Below are 23,253 nucleotides of genomic sequence, written 5' to 3'. Positions count from 1 at the left end.
TCTGGAACTTTCCCTCACTCTGCATGGGAAGAAGAGTCTGTCTGTGTTTCTGCTCCTGTCCGTCTCCTCTGCTACTCACCTTACTCAGTCCTTTCCTTAAATGCTCTCATTCCCTCACATCTCTACATCCCTTCTCTTTCCATTCTGGACGTTCTCCCTGGGCAACTTGATTTTATTCACTCTTAAGAATTACAGCCTCCAGCTCTGACCATCTCCCAAGCTCTAGATCAGTGTTTCAAGCCACCTCTTGGGCATCTCCCTTTGAGTGTTTTCAGAAGGGAACTATCTCTGTTTTTTTCTCAGTAAATGGCTCCAGAGCCAGGAAGTCAGACTTGACTTTTCTTCTTCTCTGGGGTCTTATCAACTCTTCCTAATCTCACCTTCTTATTCCTCATAGTCATCCTGCCTGACACCATATTACTACCACAGATGCTGTTCCTGCCTCTCCATTTTTGAAATGGAATATTTAAGCTTTCTACCTGGTTTTCCTGCTCCATCAATAGACAGCAACTCTTATCTCTAAAACTACCATATTCTTGCCTCTGTTTCTTACATAGCCTCCCCACTACCTGGATCCACCTTTGCTTTCTCTTCATGTAACATGCCCTCTGACCATCTGCCCCTGGGACTTAGCCAACTTAAACTCAACTTGTATTTACTGTCAGTTAACTTTCAGCTCTGCTTTGACTGCTTAACTTTGACTGCTCTGCTTAACACTGCTTTGTGTTAAGCCTAGCAGTACCTTTGTTCCAGGCCAAGAGAAGACCCTGAGCTAGACTTTGGAATCTATTGTGTATAGATAATTGTACATTATATCATCATAGAAACTTAGTGCTTGAAAAAAATTTGGAGCTCATTCCCGACTCACTGTATGCATATGAACACTGAGTGAAATACTTGTTCAAGGTCAGGTAACAGAACCTAATAGTGAATTAAGTCTGTCTTAACTGACTGGAAAACAGGCTTTAATTTTCCAAATCCTAATAAACAGGATGATGTTTAGCTGTGCTACTCTTGAAGATAGCAAAGTAATTATAAAATGAAACACCTTTGCTTTTATGCCCCCAACAATGTCATTTCCTGTAGCTAGAAGCCTGCTGCTGCTAAGTCGCTTCAGTCATGTCCGACTCTGTGCGACCCCATAGACAGCAGCCCACCAGGCTCCCCCGTCCCTGAGATTCTCCAGGCAAGAACACTGGAGTGGGTTGCCATGTCCTTCTCCAATGCGTGAAAGTGAAAGTGAAATTGCTGAGGGTCGGACACAACTGAACCGACTTAGCAGCAGCAGGCTTCTAGCTACAGGAAATGACATTGTTGGGGGCATAAAAGCAAAGATGTTTCATTTTATAATTACTTTGCTATCTTCAAGAGTAGCACAGCTAAGCATCATCCTGTTTATTAGGATTTGGAAAACTAAAGCCTGTTTTCCAGTCAGTTAAGACAGACTTAACTCACTATTAGGTTCTGTTACTGAAACCAAACCATACAAACAGCAACAACCACCGCAGACACAGCTTTTCTTTTGGTAATTCTGGCATTTACTGCCTGAACTGTCATAGTAGGAATGAGCTCTGGTGCAGGAAAACCTCAACTGGGGAGTGGCCTTGATGAGGTGCAGAGGATTAGGAAGCAACTAAGTATTGAAAAGAGAATTTTTATATTCTTTTGCACAATTTAAAGTATTACAAAAAGGCTACAGATTTATTTTTTTAAATTAGGAAACTAGGCTTATCTACTCTTGTCAATTAGAGTATCGCAAACAATGTGATCATAGATTTTTCTTGGCTCTGGAGTTGTTTGTACACTAAATTAAGGTAGAAGTATTTATACCTTATAATTTCAGTGTTCTGCTGCCCTATTCGTCTTTGACTTGTGTTGGTGTCTTAAAAAAAAAAGGAAATCAGATGATATTGAGAGAGAACATGGGTGGAGAGAGCACATGATGGGGGAAGAGGGACAATGCCATCATTGGTTCGCAAATTAACTCCATGAATAACAGGATTTACCTCCTGTGCACAGCTTTGACATGTGCTTTGGCGTCTCTTTGCCCCAGCGTTTTACTCGGCTTGTTCCCCTTCATCTTGCCTGCAGTGTCTGTTAGACTGCTGTGCATCTTTGGTGGGGGCCTGGCTGCTCTGTCAGGGCCTGGGAGCACACCCTGGGCCTTCTGAGTGAGGCTCGTCCTGCCTGTGTGAGGCCTGTGTGTCCTGCTGGGATGCTGCCCTGCCTCCATGGGGGCTACAAGAACTGCTGGGGCCCCTCCGCCCTTCGGACTCTTGCTAAGGAACGCTCAGGTCGCTGAAGTGTTGTTGTGTCTGGTCCCAGTCCTGCGGATATTGTCAGCTTCCTCTTAGTGTGTTTGTTTATTCCCATGCTGCCACAAAAACCTCACATCACACGGCCAACCCTGCGGACTCTCGAATAGCCACTGATATTAACCTACAAATATTCCAAATGGGGACTACTGATTCCAGATGGTGACATAGACTATCCTGAACTTACCTCCTCCCAAAGACATACCAAATACATAACTCAAGAAGATAAAAGTTCCTCATTAAAAAGGACCTTGGAGACTTGAGGTTTGGAAGCTGAACAACTCCTAAACATTAGGCAAATGAGAAAAAAACCTACATCAAAGCAATTAAGTGGGGCTGAGACAAAATCTTGGTGTAGTGAACCACAATCAGAGGAAACTCAAAACCTGGAGCTTCTCCCTGAGGGTAGGGGGTTTAAACCTCATATCAGAGACTTTTAAGACCTGCAGAGAGATAAGTTCCCAAAACATCTAAGGTTTGAGAAACCAATGATACTCTCCTTTCCTGAGACCCACGTGGTTACAGTGACTGAAAATAGCTCTTAAAGGGCTTGCTTGCTTTGACTCACCTGTCACCAGTGCAGAAAACCAATTGAGAGGGGCCAGACAATATGTGAACGAGACCTATTTGCTTAACTTTAAATGTCAACCCAAGGGACAAGCATTTAATACATACACATCTAGGGCCTATTGAAGTTCTCTCTGGGGACAGAGGCTGGCAGGCACCATCTGTGTTCCCCTCCATCCAGGTCACTGGTATCTCCCATTAAGGGAACTTGTATTCTTCTCTGGGGCTTTTTCTGGTGGCTCAGATGGTAAAGAATCCTCCTGCAATGATGGAAAACCAGGTTCAAACCCTGATTGGGGAAGATCCCCTGGAAAAGGAAATGGCTACCCATTCCAGTATTCTTGCCTGGAGAATTCCATGGACAGAGGAGCCTGGTGGAGTATAGTCTGTGGGGTCACAAAGACTTGGACATAACCGAATACCTTGATTCTTATGGGTGCTCCCCAGAGTTATCTGTGTATCACCTGCCTCTGATAGCCACCGGGACTATGACAGCATACTACCTCACGCCAGTCAGAATGACCCTCATTAAAAAGTCTACAAATACTGGAGAGTGTGGAGAGAAAAAGGAACCCTCCTACACTGTTGGTGGGAATGCAAATTGGTGCAGCCACTATGGAAAACAATATGGAGGTACTCAAAGGAACTAAAAATTGAGTTGCCATATGATCCAACAGTCCCACTCCTGGGCATATACCCAGACAAGACTGTAATTTGAAAAGATTACTTACACTCCTGTGTTCATAGCAGCACTATTTACAGTAGCCAAGACATGGAAACAACCTAAATGTCCATCAGCAGAATATGCGGTGCATATATACAATGGAATACTACTCAGCCATAAAAAAGAATGAAGTAATGCCATTTGTAGCAACATGGATGGACCTAGAGATTATCATACTAAATGAAGCCAGAAAGACAAGCACTATATCACTTATATGTAGAATTTAGAATTCTATACAAATAAACACATCTATGAAATTAAAACAGACTCACAGACATAGAGAACAGACTTGTGGTTTTCAAGGGGGTAAGGTGAGGTAGGAAAGAAAAGGAATGGGAGTTTGAGGTTAGCAGAGGCAATCTTACATATAAGATGGATAAGCAATGAGGTCCTATTGTATAGCACAGGGAAGTATATCCCATGTCCTGTGACAAACCATAATGGGAAAGAATATGAAAAATTATATATATAATATATGTACATATAATTGTATAACTGAATCTCTTTGCTGTACACAAATTAACACATTGTAAATCATCTATCTAGATATATATATATAAAAAACTGGAATATTCATAAATGTGCAATGATTAGACAACATGCTATTGAATAACCAGTGGGTCAAAGAAAAAATCAAAAGAGAAATAAAATACCTTGAGAAAAATGAAATGGAAATACAACATATCAAAATTTATGGGACAAAGCAAAAGCAGTTCTATGTGGAAAGTATATACTAATAAATGCCTACCTCAAGAAACAGGAAAAATCTCAAACAGCTTAATTTATACTGCAAGGAACTAGAAAAATAAGAACAAAGTCTAAAGTTAGTAGAAGGAAGAAAACTACAAAAATCAGAGTGGAAATAAGTGAAATAGATAGATTCACCAAGAGAGATGACTCAGCATCAGAAAAGGAAAAGTAAACATTATAAATGATACCACATAAAGGAACATAGGATTCTATGAACAATTATATTCCAACAAATAGACAACTTGGATAAATTTCTAGAAATATGCAGCTTGCTAAGACTGAATCAAGAAGAAACAGAAAATCCAAAAAGACCTATTTTTAGGAAGGAGATCGAATCAGTAATGAAAATTAAAAAAAAAAAATCCTTCCAATAAACAAAAGTTAGAACCAGATGGTTTTATTGGTGAATCCTTCCAAACTTTTAAAGAAGAATGAATACCAATCCTTCTCAAACTCTTCCAGAAAATAGAAGAGGAGGGAATCCTTGCACATTTTTATGAGACCAGCATTACTCTGATACCAAAAATAAACAAAGGCATCAAAAAAAAAATTATAGGACACTATCCTTGATGAACAAAGATGCAAACATCCTTGACAAAATATTAACTAACTGAATTCAATACGTCAAAAGGATCTTACACATGATCAACTGGGGTTTATTCCAGGGATGCAAGTATGTGATTCAGCATCCACAAATCAATCAGTGTGATATACCACATTAACAAAATGGAGGATAAAAATAATGATCATCTCAATAGATGTAGAAAAAACATTGGACAAAATTCCACATCCTTTGTGATAAAAATTCTCAAAAAAGTAGGCATAGAGGGAGCATACCTAAATATAATATAGGCCACATATGATATGCCCACCACTAACACTGCTGCTGCTAAGACGCTTCAGTCGTGTCCGGCTCTGTGAGACCCCATAGATGGCAGCCCACCAGGCTCCCCCCATTCCTGGGATTCTCTAGGCAAGAATACTGGAGTGGGTTGCCATTTCCTTCTCCAATGCATGAAAGTGAAAAGTCAAAGTGAAGTCATGCAGTCGTGTCCGACTCTTTGCGACCCCATGGACGGCAGCCTACCAGGCTCCTCCGTCCATGGGATTTTCCAGGCAAGAGTACTGGAGTGGGGTGCCATTGCCTTCTCCCACCACTAACACATTCGACAGTAAAAGCTAAAAGGGTTTCTTTTGGGATTGGGAACAAAACAAGGATGCCTATTCTCACCACTTTTATTCAGCATAGTACTGGAAGCCCTAGGCAGAGATATTAGGCAAGGAAAAGTAGACATTCAATTTAAAAAGAAGTATAAATATCTCTGTTTGCAGGTGACATGATCTTATGGATATATAGAAAACCAGGTATAGACACTTACAAAAACTATGAGATCATTGAAGTCAGTGAAGTCGTTGAATCCAGTATTAATGTTAAAGAGTTTGTCCCATTTCTGTACACTAATAACAATCTATCAAACTTAAAATAATTCCATTTATAACTACATCAAAATGAATACCCAGGAATAAATTTAACCAAAGAAATGAAAGGCCTCTATATTGAATACTATAAGACACTGATGAAAGAAATTGAAGAAAAATAAATAGGAAGATATTTGTGCTCATGGATTAGAAAAATTAATAAGATTAAAATGTCCCTACTATCCAAAGCAATATACATATTCGGTGCAATCCCTATCAAAATGCCAATGGCATTTTCCACAGAAATTAGAACAAGCAGTTCTGCAATTTGTATGGAACTACAAAAGATCCAGAACAGTCAAAGCAATCTTGAGAAAGGAACAAAACCAAAAAATCATGTGCTCTGATTTTGACTATAATACAAAATTATAATACAAAGCAGTATGGTATTGGCATAAAAACAGGCACATTAACCAATGGAACAGAAGAGAGAGCTCAGAAATAAGCCCACAGATATATGGTCCGTTAATTTATGACAGAGGAGGTAAGAATATACAATAGGGGAAGGACAGGCGCTAATAAATAATGCTGTGAAAACTGGATAGCCACGGTTAAAAGAATGGAACTGGTTATATCAAAAGATATAACCACTATCTTATACCATAGACAAAAATTATTATAAGACTGAAGAATTTAACGCCTGAAACTTTAAAACTCCTAGAATAAAGCATAGGTTGTCAGATCCTTGACACAGGTTTTGGTGATGACTTTTTAGATTTGATCCAAAAATCAAAGGTGTTGCATTTAAAGCAACAATAAACAAGTAAGGTTACTTCAGACTAAAAAGTTTATTCAAGACAAAGGAAACCAGTGACAAAATGAAAAGGCAGTCTACTAAATGGGAGAAAGTATATGCAAATTTGGATTAATATCCAAAATATATAAATAATTCCTATAGCTCAATAGCAAATAAACAATCCGATTTAAAAACTACAGTGAGATATCACTTCACACCTGTTAGAATGTCTGTTTTCTAAAAGACAAGAAATAAGTGTTGGTAAGATTGTGGAGAAAAGGGAAACCTTGTACACTGTAGAAAAGAATGTAAATTGGTAGTCTCTATGGAAAACAGTATGGAGGTTTCTCAAAAAATTAACATAGAATGACCATGTGATCCAGCAATTCCACTTCCAGGTATTCATCTGAAGAAAATAAAAATACTAATTCGAAAACGTACCCCAGTGTTCATTGCAGCATTATCTACAATAGCCAAGATATGGAAACAGTCTTAAGTGTCCACTGATTGATCAATGGTTAAAGAAAATATGGTGTATATTATACCATGGAATATTATTCAGCCATTAAAAAGAAGGAAATCTTGCCATTTGCAACAACATGGACGGGCCTTCAGAACATTATGCTAAGTGAAATAAATCAAAGACAAAATATCATTTTGATCTTATATATGGCATCTTAACCACAGCTATAGATGAAAAGACCAGGTTGCTAGGGGCCAGAGCCTGGAGGTAGGTAGGGGGGCGTGGACAAAACGGTTGCAGGGTGTCGAAAGCCATAAATTTCCCATTATGAAATACATAAGTTGTGTGGATTGACTATAATTAGTAGTACTGTATTACATATTTGAAAGTTTCTCTGAAAGAAAAAAGATGTGTAATTATATACAATGATGGATGTTACTGAGACACACTGTGGTGATCATTTTGCAGAATATACAAATATGGAATCATTACACTGTATACCTGAAAGTAATATACTATATGTAAATTGTACATCAATAAAAGTGAATAAATAGAATCCCATATGGCAGAAGTGTTATTTTACTGTTTACTGTTTATATTATTATCACCATTTATAAGATAACCCAAGTAGGAGACCCACATGGCTTAAAAAAAAAATGCTGATTCTTTTTCATTATATACCTTGGCACAATATTTAAACAAGCACAAATCAGAAAATGTGAGGCTGAAAGGTAAATTGTAAGATAAACACAGTGGCAAAAATAAAAATGGGAAAATATTAAGCTTTTGGGAGAGATTTCTTACATCATTTTTACACAAATATATATTTTCTTATACTTATTTTTTGTCCTAAAAATAGATAATATTGTGACCAACTTTAGCAGACTGTTTATGTAGTGATTCTTTCTAGGAAAATGCTTTTAAGATCTAAAGTAGATTTTGTTATCCAAAAGTTAAAGTCAACCTTCCTACTAATTAAACTTTTTGGATTAGAGATATTTCAACTGGCCAACTAATAAAGTCAGCACTGAGTAGGTTCAAGTATGGTTTTACTGTCTTTGCTTTCTAGCTTCCTGAGAAAATAAATGGATAATAGTTTAAATATGGGAAAAGATTATTATTTTTAAATCTCCTGCTGTAGCCAAACACACAAGATTGACTAAATCTTTCCAGGCAGATTTCTGCTCCACTCTTCTGCAAATTCTCTTAGAATTGCCTTCTTGAGTCTCTTTTTTAAGTATTTGAACTAAGAACAGAGCCTTTAATAAACCTCCTTAGGTTAAAATAGAATGGCTCTATTTTGGTGTGGTAATCAGAGTGAAGAATACATTGAAAGGTAGAGAGTTGTAGCCTCTCTAGAATAAATATTGTACCATCATCATCATTGTTATTGCAGTAATAATATTTATTAAGTACTTACATGATAAATTCTTTACTGAGTACTTTGTATACATTGTCTCTTTTAATCCTTATCTTAACCCTTTGCTAACAGTAACTTATTACCAGCTATCAAATATATGATTTTAAATATAGAGATTCAATAAACTAATATAAATAATACTTGCACCATTGATATTTTTTCACTTTTCTTTTGCCGCCTCACTGCCCACATACTTTTCTTCTAGTGTGTTTTAAATTAAACACTGCTACTAACTCAGCATTTTACTCCCTGACAGATTTCTCTCTAAAGCTCCTAGGAAACTTTGTTTCACTTTTTGTTTCCTTCTTAGACTTTATAAAAGGTGACTCTAGAAAGGACTGCTTGAATCAGGGTTACAGTTAAGTCATGACCAACAATCACTGGATCAAATTTTCCTGAGAATTTGGAATATTTTAATCAGTCAGCTGCAAATCAAGCAGCAGGATCAACAAAGAGAATTAAAAAAAAAAAAAAACAACTGCTCTCCACTTATGTAATTTAAAATAGGAATGCACTTCCCATAGGAGGAGAAGGGACTCCAGGACTTGGACACGTGTTAGGAAAATGAGCAAGGAATCTCTCTGTGGGGTGGGGGAGAATGGTGCTGTTTTTGCTCCAGTTCTTTTGAGTTCATTTAGAGGAAAGATAATAGTAAAGGTTATTGTTGTTTCTCTAAGTGTGGTCTTGATGCTGCAGTGGAAAACGTAACTTGCTCTCTTTCTTTTACCTCCTGACCTATCTCACTTTCTTCCCTACTAGGAAAATCTTGACTGTGTTTTGGCTAAGATGCATGGCCTCGCTGGGACAGCAGTGTGCCAGAGGGCTCTGTGTGGGAGGCGTACTTCAGGCCAATTTATGCAAGCAGCAGGTCATTCTAGGGCCGTAGGCCAGAATGCCGTGCGTCCTCTGGCTTGAAGACACACAGCTCCTTAGAGCTGAGCTACCGTACCGTCTTAGTAAATATTTCCTGCCCCCACAATCACTTGAAGAGCGGAACTCCCTAGAGATGTCTGTGTCTCATCCCTCACAGCTGACTTTCACAGAGGCCAGATACTAACTTAGCCATCCTGGCTGCAATTCAGGATGACCAAAACCCACTTTCAGCCTGCTTTTGGATTTTATTGAGAAGCAGTTGGAGCAAAGCAGTATCTGGGTAGAGGAATGCCTCTTACCCTGCATGGTGAGTCGCTTTTTGTCCCAGGGTGCATGTGAGCCTCAGCAGGAGTCACCTATGGGTTCTCTGATTGTAAAGCTAGTCAGGTTTGATCACAATACAGTTTCCTGAATTAGTTAATTACACATAACTGACTGCTCATGTTTCAATCTGCATTTGCTCCTTGGCATATCATTGGTCCGTTGGAAAAAAAATAATGAACCCGTTTCTTTGAATATAGTTTACATGATGGAGACCTGACTAGAAAGTAGTTTCAAGCATTTTCAGTCATAGGAAATGTTATTAGAGATTACTCAAGATAAGACACAAACAAACCTGCCTTTGCTCAAAAATGGGTTGTGGGTTATTCTCAGAATTCACTGTTCTTTGCCCTTCCCTGTACTCTGCTGTTTGGTGTCTTTGTTCCAAGAAATTCAAAGCACCTGTCATACCACATCTTAAAAGAAGGAAACTAAAAAAATAGACTTATTTAGAATACAGCTGAGTTTACTGTGCAGAGTTTTCTGATGGCTCTTTGGGTTCCTTTCACTAAAACAAATTGCTTTTCTCATGCTGCTGCTGCTGCTAAGTCGCTTCAGTTGTGTCCGACTCTGTGCGACCCCATTTGCCTAGTATTTCGGGCCACCAATGATTTGGGTAAATCAATTTGGGATAATTTTATTATTAAACTCATGTATCCTTACAAAAATAAATCTCATTTTAAAATAAATCTCAGTCTCATTTTAAAGAGAGCGAAGAGCCTCAAATCAGTCACAGATATTTCCACCAGTCATCTAAGATGCTGTTTAAATAAGGTTCAGTTGTTACCTTCATGGCATTGGGAAGCTATAACAGACCCTTGCCAGATATGCCAGCTGCATGGATTTAACATTGATGACCTTCCAGAGGACTCAAAGATATTGTTTGGGTTTGTGTCTGCAAGTAATCCGTAATAGTTTTTTTTTTTAATCAAACACTGTGCCAAAGATTTCCTTTTATGCTTTCTTTTTAAGCTCCTTAGCTGCTGATAGTTTTCTTTGTTTTCCTAAATTTACAGTAGCTGTCAGTCTTTTGCTGAATTCTCCTCTCAGTAATACACTGAATTGTGCAATTCTTTTGGGCCCAGTTTGGAAAAGGCATCCTTCCCAGAACCTAGTTGGCTTCTCAAAGGTTAAACGCTTTTGGCAAAAAACTACAAATATGACCGAATAAAACCATAAAAATGAAAAACCACAAGAACAGAGGGAAAAACACTTATTTCTCACAGTGAACTACATGGATGCAGAGGACTCATCTTTTTTAGTTTGTTTCTCCATTTAAGTCTTCTTAGTTTGTTAATTCTTATAATCCTCTCTTGGCTTCAAATAAAACCAACAACTTAATGCCTTTTATGATTTTCCATCCCCCTGGGGATGAGAGGGGTGGTAAACTATAACTGCTATTTCTTCTTAGATTATTTTAACCTTTTCATTACCTCCAGTCACAATCAAACTACCCTTTCCAGAACACAACTGTAAAGAAAAATCCTTTTGGCAAGGAATACAAATCAGGTTATTACACTGATTTGATAGGATTTAGGGATTCATTTCTTTGGCTTGTTCCTTCTTTGTTGTCATATCTGAGTATTTTTCTACTTATAAAGTACAGAAAATGGATGTGGTTTTGGTAGATGTCTCTATGAATGCACCTTGCTAATGTCACTTTAATCTCTGAAATGAATTTTGAATTGTGGCTTATTCAGATTTGATTTTTCAGAGCAGCCCAAAGTGCTTTTCCAGTAAATTAGGCAGGATAGGATAACTATTTTTGTAAGTTTTAATATCTGCAAAAAAAAGCTTATTTTTAAAAAATCTGTCATGACTGTATACCAGTAGAGTTCCTATTTACTCTCTACATTGCTCCTGTTCATACGTTAATTTTAAAGTTTTAAATTTAGATTACTTTGATTGAGACACCATCTCTGTCTTGGCTGCCTATGCTTTTTTGTCTGTTTCACCAATGTGACTGGAAATTTATGAGTTCTCCAACTCATCAATTTTGCTCTTTCTTGAGGATAACATTTACTATCAAGTCTTCATTAAAACTAAAATTCAGATTCATCTTTAGAAAGAAAACATAAATTGAGGCTGAAAACAAGATCAGCAAGACAAATCAGCAGAAATTAGTTATTTATAACTGACCTCCTCCAGGAAGATGTACGAAGTGTTAAAAGTAGTCATTCCCACACCAGCAGCATGGGCTCCTGGATTAGACCATGGATGATAGGGGAGGATCATGTGGGTCCAATCCTGGCTCTGCTACTTCCTGCCTCTGTGACTTTGAGCAGATCTCCGAAGTTTTCTATAAAATCTATCTGTGGTAAAATGGGGATAATACCAATACTGCTTCTTAGAGATGTTATTTGAATCGAATTAATATTTTTAAAGAGCTTAAAATGCAATTTATTACCAATTTTCATAAATAAAGTACAAGAGTGGTAAAAATGTCTCTTCTAAGATAACACATTTCTTAATTAATAAATGCTTTTTCTTCATTAATGCCAGGCTTCTTATCCTACATAAAACCACCATTGGTATCCATTATAGAAATTACACTATGTTGTTGAACACAGTCTAGGAGTGTTTGATCTATTTAGCACTAAGAATTTATTTTTTCATGTTCTTTGTTTACTAAAAATACAAAGTTCAACAGAATTAAATTCTTTGTAGATCTTGTTAGCTACTAGTAGAAGTTTGGAGAGAATCTGTTCTTGGCTTAGGGCTTCTGATTTTTGTATAACAACTGTCACTATTGTCTAAGATCTGGAACAGATTTTAATTCTCAAAAGAGTATGTTCTCTGAGCGGCTGTGAATGGTTTAGCTGTGACTGTCACCCTCATTCCTCTTCATCTTGAGGGCAGCTGATTTCATATCATTCACATTCAGTCACTCCTTCCTGACTACTTATTGGTTTCCCCTCCTGTTCTGTATATCAGAATGGCTGGACTCCCTTTGTTCTGAATAATACACTAAAACTTTTCTATTTCATTCTACCACCAAATTTGTTAATACTTCCTCTTCTTCTCACTTACTCATTAGCGAAAGTTGTCAGTCTTCCACTTTACTTCCTTAGTCTATCTGATATCTCCATCTGGTATTTCCAGCTAAAGAAAAGATTTGATTGACTTTCTCTTCATCACTTCAAACTCTCAGTCTAAACATTAACTCATGTGCATCTTATCTCTTAACTTCAAAAAGTCAGTACTAAGGGAGAACAATCATATTTGACAAAGGACTGATGGATGGATGTCTTCACTACATGAAGAACTTCTACAAGTCAATAAGAAAAACAGGCAATTCGATAGAAAAGTGAGGGAAATACATGAACACCTGTTTCAAAGAACAGGAAACATGAGTGGCCAAAAGCATGAAAAGATGTTCAAATTTATTAGTAAACAAGTAAATGCAGGAAAAACTACCATGAGATGCCATTTCACATGCAACAAATGGGCATATATGAAAGTTTCAAAGTTTCAAAAATATGACAGTTTCAAAGATTGGTGAGGATGTGGAGCAGTGAGCATTCTCATACTTGGTTGTGGGAATACATTTTGGAGCAGTCACTTTAGAACCAAACGCAGTATTACATGAAATGGAGTAGCCATCATGGTCAACAACAGTCCAAAATGCAGTACTTGGATGCAATCTCAAAAACGACAGAATGATTGCTGTTCGTTTCCAAGGCAAACCATTCACTATCACAGTAATCCAAGTCTATGCCCCAACCAGTAATGCTGAAGAAGCTGAAGTTGAACGGTTCTATGAAGACCTACAAGACCTTTTAGAACTAACACCCAAAAAAGATGTCCTTCTCATTATAGGGGACTGAAATGTGCATCCTAGAACCCAGCAATTCTACTGTCAGTTATTTAGCAAGTTGGCTCTAGGAGACTTGCACACACCTATTTCAAACATTAATGTTTGGAACAGCAAAACACTGGAAATCACCAAAATACTCCTAAATAGGATGGATAAATATAGTGTAAAACAAGTGAACTTTAGCTACAAGAATTAAGAAAGGTAAATCTGAATTACATAATATTGAGAAAAGTGTTACAGAAATTTATGTGGTATCATTTTCTTTCTGATAGATTATGTAGGGATATTTACACATTCATTGTTGTACAACGTACAACAAAAAGCAAGGGAAGAGAAAGATGTACTTAGGAAGGGACCAAAGAGGGCTTCAAAGATATTGTAACCCTCTATTTCTAAGTCTGGTGGGAAGGCCATTCTAAGGCCATTCTTTCCCCTTCAAGATAAGTTCACTACATATACTTCAATGTATGATATATTTCATGATTAATCCTTAAATAATCTAATGTTCAATAACTGTGCTTAAGGTTCTTCGGTATCAAGTAAGTTCTTATGGATTCCCCTCTTAGTTTTGAAATACAGGCCATTCCATAGCACAATACAAAGTTAAGATGTCCTTAGAATTAGTTAATACAGGTATTTGTTTGAAGGCATATTGAATAGAACTGGCTTGCTTGCCAGTTAAACACTAATTTCTTAATAGGAATAATAATAAAGTCAGCTCTATAATGTTTCAGATATTTTACAAATCATGATGATAACAGAATCCTAGATAAACTCTACTAAACTGAGACTTATAAGATATCAGGCTAAAACTTTATAGAAGGAATGTAGAAAGAGGGAAAGTAGAGGCTCTCTAGAAACCCAGGACTTCCCAAGGCTATGGACTTGGATCCATGGAGTAGATTTTGCTGTTCTCTTGTTGTGATTGGATACCATAGTCCCCGCTTATGTGTTTTGTTTTCTGTGGTTTCATTTACTCACAGTACCAAAGTATTCAATAGAAGACTCTAGAAATAACAATTCATAATTTTTAAATTGCATGCTGCTCCAAGTAGCATGACAAAATCTCATGCCATCCTCTCCATCCCACCAAAAACATGAATCATCCCTTTGTCCAGTGTGTTCCACCTGTTCATATGTAGCAGCCCTCTTGATTTCAGACCAACTGTCTTAACATCACCATGCTTGTGTTCAAGTAACTTTGATTTTACATAATGCCAGCTCCAAAACACAAGAGTACTGATCCTGGCAACTCATATATGCCACAGAGAAACTGTAAAGTACTTCTTCTTTGATTAAATAGGTGAAAGTTCTCAACTTAATAAGGAAAGACACACACACACACACACACACACACACACACACACACACACACACACAAACCTGTATGCTGAAGTTGCTAAAGTCTACAGTTAGAATGAATCTATCTGTGAAATTGTGAAGAAGGGAAAAGAAATTCATGATAATTTTGTTATTTCACCTCAAACTGTAAAAGGCATGGCCACAGTGTATAATAAGTGTATAGTTAAGATGGAAAAGGCATTAAATTTGTATAAAATATTTCAAGAGAGACTACATTCACATAACTTTTATTATAGAAGATTGTTATAACTATTCTATTTTACTAGTAGTTACTGTTAATCTCTTTGTCCAGTTTATAACTTAGACTTCATCATAAGTGTGTATGCATGGGGAAAAAGAGTATGTATATAGTTCTGTACTATCCATGATTTCAGGCATCCACTGGGGGTCTTGGAATGTGGAGGACTACTGTACTACTAAAAACGTTAGAAGAAGACAGCAACTCACAGATTTAGAATTCTATGATCATTTTCCAGTTGCTCCATAGACCATTTTATATGAGAGTGGGCTTGGCCCTGAGAAAGATGGGAGGAAACACCAATGTATTTTTTTAGCCTTTTTTTTTTTTTTTCTGGCTGAACCAGGCAGCTTGCACGATCTCAGCTCCCTGACCAGGGATTGAACCTGAACCATGGCATTGAAAGCCAAGAATCTGAACCACTAGGTTACCAAGAAACTCCTAGCCTTTAATTCTACAAACAACTCTGGAGTTTCCTTTTTGAGTTTTTCCTGACCCTCCTCCTTTTTGCCATCTGGCATGTAAAGTATGTATTTCCCACATTTCCCCCTTTTACAAATTTATAAACGCTACCAAGTTAGAGACTACAGAGAAATGGGAATATTCAGAGGTGGGGGGGAGTGGTTATGATGGAATACACAATTTGATGAAACTCCATCAAAGGCACTCAATCTTAAAGCCAAATACAGAAACACACAAGTCATGTCACAGTGGGATATAGATAGGGGATTGTTCTATACTGTCTGTTGCTGTTCTTGGAAGCAGAATCCCCTCATTAAAGCTTGCATTGTATACATTTTTAAAGAAGGAAAGGAACACAAACACACACCTATAAATAGTCCTGCTAAAAATTCATAAATATTTCTGAAATAAGACAAATGTCTTATAACATTGGTCATAATTTATTTTATTGCATGTGTTAAAGTCTTCTGGAAATAGACATTTTCTTCAGTTGTGCCTTTTACTTGACCCAAAATTCTGAGGAAAGAAGCTTAGAATATGGTGTACTAAGTTTATTAGATTGTAATCTGTTGAGTTCTCACTTCTTTATATCAGTTCATGACATTTGTTGTTCAAAAAGGCATCATTAGAGATGTCTCAGTAAAGTACTTCACGCACAGGAAGTGGGAAGGCAGTGCTACATTATTCACATTTGCTAAGGTATGTATCCTTTGTTAGAGATAGGCAGAACTATCCCGGAAACAATGGTTGGGGCCAGGGTCTGTTTTTAATTCTTGTGAAACCAAAAAAATCAAGGACCATAAAATTGAGCCAGTTTTATTTAGCTGTTGAATTAATTATTCAATAACATACTGAATGTATCATTTTAAAATCTTTTTCCTTGCAGTTTTAGAGCAGGTGGGGACATTGCAGTAACTTGTTTTCTGAAGGACTTTATTGTCATTTAGCAGAGAGCAGTAGGATATAGGTGAGAGGGATGAGAGGCATAGAGGGGTGGAACCTAGAACCAAGGACCAGTGCACAGTGAGTAATACTCTAACCCATAGGCACACACACACACATCTATATACAACTACAGTCTTTCCCTCCCCACCAAATGCAATATCTGCTTCTAAAGAGTATTCATCTAAAATTTAACCTGTTTCTTTTCATCCTTCCAACCCACAGAACTAGGACTGCAGGTCATTAAGTTCTGGATTACTTACTTTCAATCAATTATTATTCAGTTTACTGATGATTTATATATTTTGTGTTTCTTCTTTCTCTGACTGTGTGGTCTCCTCCCAACTGAAAATGAAGACTGCTGTGTCCACTGTATCCTGGCCTGCCTGTTCTGTGAATTTCTGACCCTCTGCAATATTGTCCTGGGACAAGCTTCGTGTGGCATCTGCACCTCAGAAGCCTGCTGCTGTTGCTGTGGAGATGAAATGGGAGATGACTGTAACTGCCCTTGTGACATGGATTGTGGCATCATGGATGCCTGTTGTGAATCATCAGACTGCCTGGAAATCTGTATGGAGTGCTGTGGAATTTGTTTTCCTTCATAAATATTTATCTTCTGTTTGCGTTAAAACTGGAGAGTATTTTAAGTTTTTTCTTTTGAGGTAAAAGAAAATCATGTGGTAAAATTCTCATCAAACAACCCAGTACTTGCACTGTTAACTCATTATTTTAGGTAATCTCTGAAAGCCTGTTTTCCTCCCTCTAACCAAATCCACGTGGTTTAATATGTGAAATTTTAACTACTTTTAAACTTGTTAATAGGTTGCAGTGACTGAGGAACATTTTGGCCAAAAACAGAAAAAAAAAAAATGTCTCCTCCTGTTTATACTTATCTCTCTCTGTTTCTTTTAACCCATCTTAGGAGCCCCTTGCTCCAAATGTATTCTTTTTCAGTGATTATTTAAATCAGACCATTTATTTTTAATGTTTTTACAATGGTTAAAAGTAAGCATTCCTTAGAGTAAACTTTGAGAAACACACCCACACAAGCATTGGGCACCTAGTGTTTGTGTCGATGCTCTGCTTGTTCAACAGACACTGAGTGCCTGCTGTGTGTGACCTGCTGCAGTGCTGAGATGGATGGCATTCAGCTTCCATCCAGAGAAGCAGAGGAAAGTTTAGGCAAAGAGACTTGTAAAGAATAAGCCAGCCCACAGGCATATTGAAGTCATGATTATGAGAGAGAGAAACTCAAAAGGCTGTAGGGATACACAAAAAGGAAGAGCTAACGTCTATGGGAATATTCAGAAGGCTTCGAGGAGAATGTGGCATTTGAAGGAGGCCTCTTGGGATGAGTGATTCATCTGCTGCTTGAATGAATTAGCTTTAGGACCAAGTTTTAGGTGACCAACCTGAGCTGACTGTGCCCTTGAGCAGTTACAAGAAAAATGCCTCATGTATGTATTTTCTTTAGTTGTGGCAATACATCTTTCTTTAAAAAAACTATAAAATTTAAGTTAACTAAAAATAAGCATTTTTTAACATAGAGGTTATGATAAAGTTTTGATAAAAACGCTTTATTAAAATAGCTATATTTATAGAATGTGGAGCACTTTTGAAAAGTTGCACTTAAATTAGGAAAAATTTTATATTAAAATCTCAGCATTTTGATTTTGAGAGCTTTAAGTATTTTGCAAGGGAAAGAGGAAGCCAAAAACCCCACAATATTTATAAGCACAGTTAACCTTAAATACAAATTATTCCTTCCAGTGCAGTGGGAATCTTGACATCCATTACTATGACCAAATTTCGGTATTGCAATTTTACGTTAAACCCAAACGGTAGGTTATAAAGATCCTTAAGTGTAAAGAAATAAGTAAGACTTATTGAGTTACTTATTAAGACTTAGCAAGTTACTAAGACATTGAGACTCCGTGTGGTACAGATGAAAAGGAGAGTATATTTTCCTACTACATGCTCTTCTACTAAGCTTGATGTCCCCAGCTTGTAGTTTGGTTTGATTTAATGTAATACCTTGTAGAAATTTTGAAAGTATATGTTTGGATGAATAGTTATTTTTTATTATTCCAACTGAATATCAAATTGATAGTAAAAACAAATGCATATTGTTAGGAAGCCTTTTAGCAAATCTAGGCTTTTAAGATTTTAAAACCAAAAGCATGGGTATGTCACCAATAATTTTTCCTTTGAGATGAAACCTAGTTTCCACTTATATCATTACTTAAAAGGCTTAAAAAACAAAAAAATAAATTAGCAAACTCTTGAATCCCCTGTTAGTGCTCTTTAAACACACACACACACACACACACACACACATACACACTTAAACTGTCAGGCTTAAGTAGAATTCTAGTCAACAGCTGTCTATCTCTTCCTGGCCTAAAGAGCATTTTTGAGGTAACAAATGAAATATGAGAACATCTTTCTACTATTTCTTAGTAACCAGAATCTGAATATTAACATATATCCAAAGTTAACATGTATATATATTAGGATGTAAGAGTATCAACTTTATATTGATATATAAAACCTTATGACCTGGAATCATTAAAACAGTATATCTGTTATACTGCAAAAATTTTCTGCCAAACTGTTTGTCTAATATTTAAGTGTATCCTGCTATTTACAATGATGATATTAGCACTTTTATAATAATGTTTCTCTGTAACAGAGAGCATTAATTGATATAATTTTAATCTCATATTTATATTCACAGTACTTTTCCTCTATTGTCTATTCTGCAGTCATACCACAAAATACCTTGTATGATTTTTTAAAATAAATGAAAAAAACAAAAGTAGCAAATGTGAAAAGATTTTCAATATGTATTTTAGAATTTCTGAATGTAAAATATTTTCTTATTATATGGCCATAAGTGCTCTAGTTTACAGTTACAGATTTGGTCTCTTTAAATGTGGAAACGTAATCTTAAATATTTTTAAACTGGACCTGTATTATCCTGAATATACTATTTTGAAATAAAAAAAATGATTTCTCTAATCTAATTGATGGGTCAATATTTAAGTGAATTCAACTATAATTTAAAAGCTTAGACTTTTCTTTTCCTGTTACATCCTTCTCTGAAAGATCTCTTAGTCTCCTATGTAAATCACATGACTCATGCCCATAAATGAACTATGAAAGATTCAGATCAGTTTATACTGCAAATCATAGTTGACAAATGATTTCAAAACATGGTAAAACATGGTTTTCTGTTAAAACTTCACAGTAGAGCAAAATTCACATTTTTTACATTTGTTTTTTAATAAATTGCTTTTACTTATTTGCTTCGGAATTATCTCCCAACTTATTAAAAAACTGTGGTAGTTTATACACATACACACACATATATATATATATTTATATGCTGAAATTAAACACAAAAGATCTATAGAATTGGGTATTAATTTCAGTGAATTTCACCCAAAAGTAAATCATCAGAAGTACTTTCAACTAGGGTTTTTAGTGGCACAATTTTTAAGTAGTAGGAAGTGTTTTGTTATTAGTATTTAACCCCTTGAATCACTTTATTTAGGAGGAGACATTTTACTTAGGAGTATAATAATTTTATTTTTGTGTTCTTATAGTGTATTGACTATATCCATTTCCCTCACCTGAAATAGCCGGTGTTTCTCTGAACAGTTCACGGAGTAACCAAGGCAACCTTATGTAATAACTTTTCATTCTTCATCTATACAAACTCTTATCAGTGCCCTAGATTCTAATGTTATAAACATCAAAGTCACTGCTTAACATAAATAAGATTCGAGTCCAGAGTCTCTGTGGCTTGCCTTCTTGAATTCCAGTTTCAATGCCTAGATTTACCCAGCCATCTAATGAATAAATTTATTAATAAGATTATTTTTCATACTATTCAAGACCTTTATGCCCTTTCCAGTTACCTGTGATTTGTAGGCCTGTAGGTTTATGACATCTAATCTGACAGCCAAGATAAACTTTCATCAGACACTATAATATCCGTTTTTCTCTTATTTTAATACTAATATAGAAAAGCATACCATTTTGTTTTAAATGACAGTTAATACAGGGATCGAGTTTATTCTACACTTACTATTTATATTTTAAAATTGAGGCATGGGTACTACAAGGCATTCTTTTTAACCCTTCATCTCTATGTCCCGTATAATCAATAAATTTATAGTGACTTTTCTTTAAGCCCCTCAAGGGAGTCAAAAAACCCTCAAGATGTTTCAACCTTTGGGAGAAGTTTGCCACTTCCCATGAGAAAACTGTTACTGAGGCTACTAATATTTACTTGTTCATTTCAGATTACTTTTAGAGATTGTGGTTAAAGTGGAAGGGGTTGATGCAGACCTAACGTGGAGGGGTGGTTTTTGGAAAAATCATCACTCGTGACTAAATCTGCCATATATTTTCACATTGCAAAATTCCCAATGAACACTGACTGCCCTCTCTAAAGGCCTGTGAATCAGTATCATCCAAACGACCAAATTTCAATCAAGTTCAACAGGCAACCTGGAGGTGAACAGGATTCTAAGCAAAGCTACATCAAAGCCTCAACTAGAAAGAAGAATTTCTATCTAGGCAAGGAGAACTCTGCACCGCCTCACTCTCCTCATACTGGGACAACCGCATGACATTCTCCACCTGGGCAGTAACGATAGCCCCTGAGCTGCCAAGAGTCAGACACGACTGAACACCTAAACCACCACCACCACCACGAGCTGCCAAACGTCAAAAGGAGTAGTTCCTTGCCTTCCTACAGAGCTGCAGCCACTAGTTGTAGTTGTGTTTGTCCATTATTTATGCCCTTGATCCCTCCTCACCTCAACCCTTGCTAAAAGAGAATCTTGAGTTTATTTGTGAGGTGACTGTGAAGAAATCAATTTAGCTAAACATGCCTCAACATATTACTAAAAGAGGGTATAGATATATCTGTTAAAGACGAAGCATAGCTCTGCAATTAAGTGTTCACTTTCAGGCAGGTCTTTGACGTTCAGTGGAGAATGTAATTATTAGGAAAACAGTGAAAAGCAAATTCACACAAATTCTCAGTTTAGCTTGAAAACCTGAAAAGGTTCTTAAGTTCTGTCTGATGCATAAAGGGGTAGAAGCAAAGGAATTACATTCCAAAGCCAAGAAAGAGGGTGTACAAAAGCAGCTGATCCACTTGACATAGTTCATAGCCTTTTGCAAAGGAATAAAAGCCCGTTGAGCAGGGAACCAAAAGATCTCATTATAGGATGAAGCCAGGCCATATTAAAGCTTGTGCACTAGTAACTATGTCTAAAAACAGCCTGCTGTTTTATATTGAACCAATACATTCTTAACTTGGTAGGTTGCAGTGTAAAGATGTACAGAGCCTGTCTGCTGGATGCTATGCCAATTACAGATGTGACGGAGTGGTGTCAAACACCTACAAATCGTTAGGATCTCAAGCAATCTTCGAGTGAAACAAAAGAAGTTTTAAAATGTCATCTCAAAACCTGGATAGCACAGTTCATCATGTGTGTCTGACTCTCAGAGTCTCAAGATCACCTTTATTATATAATTTAATGTGGACCTCATATGATCCCTCAATCAGAATGCACTATTCTTTCAAGGACATGAATAGTGCCTGAGAGAGAAGGAGAATATCTTTTAAAAGTAACACCTTCAGATGACAAGGCATCTGTGATCAGCTCTGCAGGAACTACGTTTTATTGGTGTTGAGGTGAAGGAGGAGGGAAATGCCCATGAATACATATTAGACTTTGTTAGATCATCAGAAAGAATAATTGGGCATATTTATACAATTACATTTTTAGTAAACTATTACGCCAGCTTAACGATAATACATATTCTGGTAAAAAGTACATTAAATGGCAATCCTAAAGCAATTCGGCTGCTGAGGATGTCATTTTTTTTATCTAATTATTCACAAATTAATGAATAAAATTAAATTCCAATCACTGAGGAAAATGGAGCAATGGTGAGAATCAGAACTGCAGATTAGTTAAAGCAAAGATATGCAATGCATAACAGAATTAAAGCATTTCTTTTATTCAAACTCAGTGCTTAAAAAAGAACAAATCCATCATCTTGAAATTTGACTTGTAGCTTGACATTAAAAATAATATGAGTAGAATTTTCAGTGGGGTAAGCACAAAACTAGTTCAAGTTGTGTCAGTCTCAATTACTGTACTCAGGTGGTGTGCCCATTAAAATTCCCACTTGTGGGCTCCGCTCACTATGCAAATGGGGTCATTACCTGGAGAATTTAATTGGTTATGACACTGGGAGTAGGACTTTTCCTTTCAAAATAAACCTACTTACACACATTTTCACTAGAAATTTGATTGTTATATATATTTTGGATTGTTTTGCTCTATAAATATTTACTGAAATTGGACTATCTTTGCCTACTAATTTCTCACAGATAATTCAAAGTGGATCCAAATTACTTTGTGCGTGTAGTTTTGTCTATAAGACTGGCTAGAATGATTTTTATAAATCATGCTGCTTAACAAAATATTATTTTGAAACATCTTTGTATCTCTCACTCTACATGTGGGTACATTTCCAATGAGGGTTTTCATCACTGGATAGTATGTATATTTTCCCTTCCATCATAGTTCTAAATATTTACTCTGGGGGGCTTCTTCCATGTTTCTGCTTTTTTGTCACTTAAAAAAAAAGTATAGTTAAAACGGTGACCTGCCTTCATGGGTGTATACATAGATAGCATCACTGAGGAGCCTTGCTTGTAACACTTGCGAGGCACTTATATTCACTGATAAGA

General features: G+C 36.6%; 1 protein-coding gene across 1 annotated transcript in view; it reads left to right on the top strand.

Annotated features, from left to right (window-relative positions):
- MDFIC (MyoD family inhibitor domain containing) overlaps positions 1-17,074 on the top strand; it is a 131,966-nt gene extending 114,892 nt beyond the window's left edge. Inside the window, exon 5 of the mRNA XM_052639091.1 lies at positions 16,827-17,074. Within this exon, the coding sequence (XP_052495051.1) occupies positions 16,827-17,074 (248 nt within the window). The remainder of the gene's footprint in view (positions 1-16,826) is intronic.
- Positions 17,075-23,253: the final 6,179 nt, after the last annotated feature.

The sequence above is a fragment of the Budorcas taxicolor genome, chromosome 4 (genome assembly GCF_023091745.1).
Source record: "Budorcas taxicolor isolate Tak-1 chromosome 4, Takin1.1, whole genome shotgun sequence".
NCBI lineage: Eukaryota > Metazoa > Chordata > Mammalia > Artiodactyla > Bovidae > Budorcas > Budorcas taxicolor.
The sequence above is the reverse complement of the archived record's forward strand: the minus strand, read 5'-3'. Positions and strand labels throughout refer to the sequence as shown.